General features: G+C 40.0%; 1 protein-coding gene across 2 annotated transcripts; it reads left to right on the forward strand.

The window, feature by feature from the left end:
- Window positions 1–370: 370 nt before the first annotated feature.
- On the forward strand, window positions 371–7548 carry LOC132156952 (homeobox protein SIX4-like). Of its 2 annotated transcripts, XR_009437511.1 has the most exons (4): window positions 371–1152; window positions 3830–4467; window positions 5143–7094; window positions 7131–7548. XR_009437511.1 is itself a non-coding variant. In XM_059566036.1 (3 exons), exons 1-3 carry the CDS (start codon window positions 371–373, stop codon window positions 5616–5618), a joined length of 1896 nt encoding a protein of 631 aa, XP_059422019.1. In that variant the 3' UTR covers window positions 5619–7548. The 2 variants fall into 2 exon arrangements, 1 of the variants encoding a protein (XP_059422019.1); XM_059566036.1 differs by having other exon boundaries at window positions 5143–7548.
- Window positions 7549–8979: the final 1431 nt, after the last annotated feature.

Here is an 8979-nt window from a genome sequence, read left to right on the forward strand (position 1 = left end):
TTGTATGAACAGTCTGAGTCTGTTAAGCTCAAAGTAAACACAGCAGCACACAAAAGCCTCGAATGAGATCTCGCCAATAGCGCAGGTGAGCTGCTGGAGCGCGTCACAGATGAGTGACAGCTTAATTTCAGTGTGTTCGCCTCGAAGCTGCGTTCGCCCCGCCCCTTTCGAAATTTTGTGTAGCCAATCATGCGTTTCCCCCTCAAGCTATCGGGCTGAGAAGTCACGCTGCTGGAGCGAAAGGGGAAAGATATCCACTTACAAAGACACCCGATATCACTCGCATGGCGCACGGGTAACCTGATCGGCTTTGGGCAGAAACGAGGCGGGGTGACGGACTAAAGGAATCTATAGGTGAAGAATAAAAACAATGTCTGTTTCCTCCAGTGAAGTGACAGTAACAGGCGAGATCAAAGAGGAAAATGTGAAATACACGGAGCCTCTCGAGAGCTCCACAGATAGTCGGGGGCACGTCAAACTCCTGACTCTGGACACTCCGGTGGCCACCGGGATGCTCGTCGGGCAGACCTCTCCACCGGAGCGCAAGATGCCCACTATGGACTCTTTGTCTGCGCACACTTCACCCGCGGAAGCTGCGACCTCTTTGGCTTTTTCACCGGAGCAGGTTGCGTGTGTTTGCGAGGCTCTTCAGCAGGGGGGCAACGTGGATCGACTCGCCCGGTTTCTGTGGTCTCTACCGCAGAGCGACTTACTGCGCGGTAACGAGAGTATCCTCCGCGCTCAGGCGCTGGTGGCCTTCCATCAGGCGCGCTACCAGGAGCTTTACAGCATCTTGGAGAGCCACAGCTTCAGCCCTTCGTGCCACTCTGCCCTGCAGGACTTATGGTACAAAGCCCGGTACACGGAGGCGGAGAAGGCCCGCGGTAGACCGCTGGGCGCAGTGGATAAATATCGCCTGCGACGGAAGTTTCCCCTGCCCCGGACCATCTGGGATGGAGAGGAGACGGTGTACTGCTTCAAAGAGCGCTCCAGGAATGCTCTAAAGGAACTCTATAAGCAGAACCGGTACCCGTCCCCAGCCGAGAAGAGGAATCTGGCCAGGATCACAGGACTGTCCCTCACACAGGTCAGCAACTGGTTCAAAAACAGAAGGCAGAGAGACAGAAACCCGTCAGAGGCGCAGTCCAAAAGGTGAGAAAAACTAGAACGCCACAAACACAAACTTTTTCCAATGAATGAATGAACTTAAGACCTTTGTCAGGAGATTTAATTTGTTTATTGACAAGACTGAGATAGAGTAGTTCAGGAAAAGTTTTCTGAGTGATCTTAGCATTTTATTATTGCTTCTAAAAAATGTTTCTGCTTGTGTATTGTCACAGCGTGTGAGCTGTTACCATTCTTTTTACAATTAGACTCATCTTTCCTTTATTCTTAATTATCTTAAATTATAGAGAAAAAAAACATGCTTTGATCGAAATTTTAAAAGGCAGCTTCTAAAGGGCATTCGAACGTGTGCGTAAAATGTATCGCGTGAGTCACCACCTCGTGTATGTGTGTGTTTATTTTTGAGTGAGTATAGCTACTCAGGATCCATTGACGCGTAAGGTTCGCCCCACCACATAAATCACTCCGAACTATTTACTTTTCTTTTTAGCCAGAAGGGATAGGAAAACCTCCTCTTCAGCACTCTATTTTAACACACACACATGCACTGGTAAAACAGGATTAACTTTAATGTTTTTCTCTTTGTGAACAAAGCTCCAGCGCACCTGGTGGAAGTGACCTTCCTCCAACACATGCATTTTTTTCCATTCACAGAAATCTGATGTCGCACGATGCTTGACGCATCTTGATCAGGAATGTCTTTGTCATCCATTATATATTTTATCACATATTTTATATATGAATGAGGCAATTTTAAATTTAGGCTACAGCTGTGCCTGCACTCCATAACATTCCCCAAAAAGTTTCAATTCTTATCCTAACAATTAATCTTTGACAATGTGTTTTTGCTAATATTACTCAGAACATGCATGCATTTGTTTTTATAGAGGACATCATGTGGTTTTCTGTAATGCCAAATGTGGAGGTGTGGCAAATGTGGTAATATTAATAGGCCATGTTTGGCGTTTTTAACTTTTAGACTCAGGACCCCCCATTCAGAGTTTCAGCCAGGAACCGCTCTAACAAAGATTAAATCAGTAGCATTTTATTATTAATATAATTAACAAACATTATTACATTTTATAATGTTCAATAGATTATCAGTGTTTAATAAATAAATAAATGACTTTTTTTAATTTAAATCCCAGAGCTATGTCATAGTAATTATAATGGGATAATAATTTAACAACACTGAAATGTTTCACTGAAACTCGAGGCGCGTTTAAATACGCGAACCAACTGCCAAAACTCATGTGGGCTACAGACAGACAGTTTAATCTCCCGTAACGTAATGACGTTATCGCTAAAAAATAAAAAAAAAATAAAAAAAATGCCGAAATCTTTTGGCTGGCTGTGAAAACGAACATACGACAGTTTTGGAAGTCCTGTCGGAGACACAGCTGCTGCAGTCATTCACTAAACGCGCCCTTCTCTCTCTTCTAAACGAAGTTATGTTTGAACAGCTGAAGGAACTGTGGAATATTGTCAGTGGATGAATCGCGCTGTATTGTACTTTAAAATATCAGCTAAATTTACCCTTTCGTCAATGGCGGCCCATCCCCGTTTGGCGAGGGGCACTTGTTGAAATAAAGCTGACCATTTGTGAAGTCATGCTGTGTTCGCGGGGTTGTGTCGCCATAGGACTCATTGCGCCAAATGGTGTGCGTGCGTGCGTGCGTGCGTAAAAAGAGTCTATGCAATATAGACAGGATTACCGCTGACACGTGAAAGCTGTAATCTAGGGGGTCCCGCGGCGTGAAGTGGATACTCATCTCTCCATTTGTCTGTGCGCGCTCCCGTTTACATCTTGCAGCTGCGTCAGTCCGCGCTCATGTACAGTTATGCAGAGGAGTGAAAAGTAATAATTCAATATTCTACCTCTTTCTTCCAGAGTACTTCATTGGTAAGAATGTTCAGCATATAGTATTCCCAAAACCATCAACATCAGTGTCAAAAAGTACTAATTCCATTATGCAATAAAAATAAAAACAATCTTTTGGCAAGTTATTTTAATAGACATTTAGACTGTTCTGTTTAAAAGAATGGATAGAAGTGTATATGGACACCTGGATTTGATCTTTTTCATACAGTTTAGAAATACTAAATGAGTTTGATCAATTGTCCAAGTATCTCTATTTTGTATTTTCATAGTGACCACAGATAAACAAATTGCTTTCATTTATATTTTCATTTTCCAGTGCTGCAAATACAGTAGGCCTATGTTTTTTGTTGTTGTTGTTGTTGTTTTTTTCCTCAGGCTTTTATGATTTGGTGTAGCCTACTGTCTCAGCATGTTTTATTGTTCAATTTACATTTATGCATTTAGCAGTTGCTTTTCTTCTAAGAGACTTTTATTGCTTTCAAGGTGCACATTCACATTTCTTGCTTTCCCTGGGAATCGAACCCATGACCTTGCCATTGTTAGCGCCAATTTTGCATTACCAAAACATTTTCCATTTGTCATATCTTATTATTTCAGTTGTGTGTATTAGGAAATTGTACAATGTAATATTAACAAGTGTTAAAATATAAAATAAAATAGAAATCTAAGATTTTAACAAGATTTACTAAATTACTGAAGTAGCTAAGAAGATTAAATAACTATATAGAACATAAAGCTGTCATAATGAGCAAAAATGTATGATGGCGACAAAAAGGAAGACACTCAGTGTTTCTGATCTCTCTGTCTTTCACGTTCTCTCAGTGAGTCAGATGGAAATCACAGTACGGAGGATGAGAGCAGTAAAGGTCAGGAGTCTCTGTCCCCGTGTCCGATGTCAACCTGCAGTGATGGGACCGTGCGTAATGCAGTTGTGTCTCTCTGCTCTGGAGCTCTGGAGGCCGGGGTCATCGTCCAGCAGGTTGCAGACAGCAGGAACTCTGTCTCGGCAGCATCTGTCATCTTTAACGGAGTCTCAGTCAACACTCCCACCTCTGTTTTCCACAACGGCACCCCTTCATTTCTCTCCTCCACAGGACACGTCCTCTTCAGTGGCATGAACTTGGGACTCCAGTCCCTGTCTTGCAGATCAGCAGCAGATCTGGAGATGGATGGTGCAGGAGAGGATAAACCGGTAACGGCAGACCCTGCACTTGCATACACCTCGTTTCACTGCACTGTGAATGGGACAGACATAGAGGTGAAAGCAGAGAATGTGAGGCAGGATGTGTCGGTCCAGGACCAGACCACGTCTATTAGCTCGGCATTCAATGTGACTCCATCTGACGGCTTGCAGCTTGTAGGTTACAACTTGGTTTCTGAAGGCAATGGGACCTCGCTGCTCAGCAACAAGGTGGTACTTCCTTCCTTGCAACTCTCATCATCTTCTTCACCCTCATCAGGTGAGTGAGTCTCATAAAACATCACTCACAAGATTACATCAATCCTTTGAGCAAGATGAGAAAACCACATGTGTTGTGTTTGTTATGAGTGTCAAAGAAACTTTTTGAAAGAAGTCTTTTATGCTTACCAAGGCTGCATTGATTTGATCAAAAATACAGCAAAACTGTAATATTGTGGAATTATAATATAAGTTAAAATAACTCTTTATATATAAAAAATATATACATTTGAAAATGTGATTCATTAATGTAATGGCAAAGCTGGATTTTCAGCATCATTACTCCAGTCTTCAGTGTCACATGATCCTTCAGATATCATTCTAATATAATGATTTGCTGCTCAAAAAACATTTCTTATTATTATCACAGTTGAAATCACAGCTGTTCAGGAAATCATTCTTTCAGGATTCTTTGATTAGCAGAGATGTGTTATTTGAAATATAAATCATTTGTAACATTATAAAAGCCTTTACTGTCACTTTTGATTAATTTAATCCATCCTTGCATCGTTAGTCACATTTTTTTTAATTTCCCCCTTTTTTTGAGACTCATAAACCAAATAGTAATTTAATATAAACTGTATATCCCTGTATACCACCAAAAAGTTTGAAAGCTTTGTCCTCTCTCTCATATTCTGTCATTTCTCATTCCTCTTTCTGTCATACTGTATGTTAGGCATTGTTGATGGCAGTTCTCCTGCTCCCACCTCTCTGTGCCACAACCAGGTGGAGGAGCAGGACAGGCTGCAGCTGACCTCTCTTGAGCCCAGCACAGCACTCTACAGCCTGGTTCGTGTACACACACAGTCTGCTGTGAAGAAGGAACCTATGGAGAATCCTGGTGGATACTTTTACCACCTGGGTTACAGTCCTGACCCCACCCACAGCTCCCCCACCTCACTTAACACAACCATGACAACCACCCAACAAGACTACACTACTCTCACAGTGAGCGCACCCTTACTCGCCCAAACGGACCTTACCGGTGAGTTCAGAGGTCATGATGCCCAGATGACCTCAAACCTAAATGGAGACTTCCTATGTGCGGTTTCAGAGGGAGCGAAGGGCGAGATGAGAGAAATGGAGGATGAAGGGGAAAAACACCTGACAAAACTAAAAACTGTGCATATAGAAGAGATGACTGACCTTTGAATTTAAGTGGAGAAAGAGGTAAAATACTTCTTACCAAAAAATCACAACATTATTTTGAAATATTGATTGAGGGTTTTTTGTTTTCAGCCTTTGAAAGTTTTGATGTTATGTTTTTTTAAGTGTTAAATTATTTTGGTGAATCTGTCACTTGGTTTCACTCCAGTTTGGTTTGGAGAATCTATGCAAAGTCATATTTGGAGAACACAGCTTTTGAAAGTGCCCCCCCCCCCCCCCCCCCCGCACACACACACCTCTCTATTTCCATACACAGGTTTCTTTTCAACTATACTCTATAAGTATAACAGAGGTTTTCAAACTGGGGTCCAGAGACCTCCCAAAGGTCCACAAGAGAGTGCTAGGAGGTCCATAGACATGACATTATTATTGTTTCATTCTGGCTGAAAATCCAGAGATTTATTACAAAGTTTAATTTTATTGTTTTTAATTATTTTAATCTTTGTTTCTCTACATCTAACAAAACTGATATGCAGAAAAAGTAAACAGAGTATCATAATAAAATCTTTTTCCAGATAATATTTTAAACTCATTTAAATATATTTTTATTTTCCCAGTAGAATGAAGCTGCTTTTATATTTAAGGAATGGCCTCCTTTGCTATGGGAATAATTATTTGGAAGTCAAAAAGTTTGAAAACCCCTGGTATATAAGAAGAATATTTTTCCATATTTCCTCTAATCCCCTCCATCAATCATTTCATATTTTTTAAGTGTTTACATGCATTGTTGAACTACAAATACCAGACTGCTCTCATTTTCTCTCAGCCGCTCCCTCTATCTCTCTTCCTCTTACAGTGGGAAGTGTGGACATGTGTGTGTTTTATGAGAGTCACCTGCTAGTTTCTGCCAAGAAGAGTTGAGTTTATCAGACAGGTGGACGTCTGGTCATGTGTCATTGAGTCAGACCTTAAAGGTCACCTCCCCATGGAAACACACATGCACAGACACACTTTATTCACATGCAGATTAAAAATACAAAATCTGTGACAATCTTGGTGGCATTGTCATGGTCATAACATCGCCTTCCAATCGCATTACTAATAGGCAAATAATTAGTATTGTAGACAATTCAAATATAAATACAAATACACAATGTTCGCTTATACAAACTAAGAAATGAGTCAGAATGGTGGATGGTAATCAAATGCTTGTCACAGATGATGTAACAGATGTTGTACGACTGTTAAAGTTTAGGGTATTATCTGTGCACAAAAAAATGCTAAGAACTACTTGTTTCATTTGACATGCAAACTCTTTTCAGAAAGAAATTAGGGTAACTTAATTCTTCCGATCATTCAAAATAGTGAAAGCAATTGTTTTCCTAAAGGATTTGATTCAGTTTACCATCTGGGTTTTACAATGATCCATCCCTGCAAGCATACAATGAGAATTTGCTGTCAGAACTAATATTACCTAAAAAGCAATAACAAGCAATAAGAAAAATAACTTTATATGATTGTGTATGTGAGTGATTTGTATGTGTGTGAATATGGAAGAGTGTGTGTTTTTGGTTCCAGTAGTTTTTGGTTTTGAGTTTGTTTTTTGTGCCTCCTTGCTTTCTGAGGCTCAACGTTCGGTTGTTCTTCAGGTTGCCTGCAATTTTTTTTAATGGTTTTTGGTGCTGGTTTGACATCTGCAGTATTTTACTCCATGACAAAAGCTATGCAACCATTCTGGGAATGAGAAATGACTTTTAGAAATGAATGAAAAGTCTCCTACAGGATTATCAGAAATTAAAGGGATATAGGTTTGAAATGAGCTAACGTATGGCTGTAAATATATGAGCAAAAAGCAAAACAGCCTTGTGAATAATATTTTAGCATGAACAAAAATGTTAAAGTTGTGTATTTTTCTAAAAAAAATAAATAAATAAGAAGCACAAAAAGTGATTCATTAAATATTTATACTGGAAAAACCAGCCTCATTTGAGTGATTTCATTCAAGATTGAGAGATCTTGTAAACTTTCGACATTGATTTGTTTGTGTTTTCATGTTATGTCTGCAGTGGATGTTAAATATTCAGACGGACAGGAAACATGCAAATAAAAAGATTTAAGTAGCCAGGGAGGGGATGGAAGCAGAGACCTGATACAGAAAGGCCAAGCCGGGTGCTGGAAAATCAGTGGTGATCGTTTGCACATGCCTGGTGGTCTGGAGCTTGTTAGCAAGCTGTTCTTGTCTCAGACTCTAAATTCAAATAAACAGGAGGGCGATTTCTGGAGGCCCTGCCGTCTCCTGTTAGGGGGGTCCAGAAGGAGGTAGAGAAACAGACAGAGAAATTCTCTCTGATTTGTAAATGACTGTTACAGATGCCACTGACAGGCATTGTGTGAATCTCAAATGCTACAGGATAAAAAAAATGTTTCCTGAAAATGTACTTTTACTTCAGCCCATTCACAATGTAGACAAGTTTATTTCTTCATCAGAACAGATTTGGAGAAATTTAGCATTACATTAACAATAGATCCTATGGGTGCCACAGAATGCAAGTCCAGAGTGCAAGTTGATAAAAACATCACAATATTCCAGAAATTATACATATGATTACAGTCCATCAAGTAACATCTTTTGAAGTGAAAAACTGCATTTATAAGAAACAATCCATCATGAAGGCATTTTAACTTTAAATCGTTATGGTGAAAATGCCAGTCCATAATCCACAATGACACTTCTTCCAGTGGAAAAACTCCAACTCCTGTTGTCCTCTCACATCAAAATCCACTGACATTTGTTTAGAACTGTTTGCACATCTGTGCAGATTTCTCTAAAAATTCAGACAAGATGGCTTTTTCTCTATAAATAGAGGATTCATTTTAGTTGAAAGCAACGGTTTGAAGTTAAAAATATCTTAATGATGGATTTATTACAAACGAACAACTTTTCATGTCACATAAGTGAAATAATCGATTACTTCTGGATTATTGTGATGTTTTTATTCACTGTTTGACTCTCATTCTGACGGCACTCATTCACTGCGGAGGATCGATTGGTGTACAAGTGATGAAGTGCAACATTTCTCCAAATCTGTTCTCTGTTCTCGCTGACATCTTGGATGGCCTGAGGGAGAGTACATTTTCAGCAAATTTTCAATTCTTGGTGAACTATTTCTTAAGACCACAAAAACTCAAGCTAACCAACCAAGCAATTTCAGATCCCAAAGCTTTTCTCTTTAGCTGAGAGAACTAGTTTGGATGCCAAACGAATCTGAATATACCATCATCTCAGCACTATTGCTGGGAGCCTTTCAGCATTGTAGTTCATAACTCCTTTCACCAAATAGGGAAAAACAGGACAGGACAATAGAACAAGAGAGAGAAAAGGAAAGAAGAGCATTGTCACCTGTTC

Source organism: Carassius carassius, chromosome 14 (assembly GCF_963082965.1).
Source record: "Carassius carassius chromosome 14, fCarCar2.1, whole genome shotgun sequence".
In the NCBI taxonomy this organism is placed as follows: Eukaryota; Metazoa; Chordata; class Actinopteri; order Cypriniformes; family Cyprinidae; genus Carassius; species Carassius carassius.

What these genes read in the sequence shown, in the direction of transcription:
- LOC132156952 (XM_059566036.1), top strand. Translation starts at nt 371, where the DNA reads ATGTCTGTTTCCTCCAGTGAAGTGACAGTAACAGGCGAGATCAAAGAG. An exon ending in TCAGAGGCGCAGTCCAAAAG is followed by an intron (nt 1,153 to 3,829) that starts GTGAGAAAAACT and finishes ACGTTCTCTCAG; the next exon opens with TGAGTCAGATGGAAATCACA. An exon ending in ATCTTCTTCACCCTCATCAG is followed by an intron (nt 4,468 to 5,142) that starts GTGAGTGAGTCT and finishes ACTGTATGTTAG; the next exon opens with GCATTGTTGATGGCAGTTCT.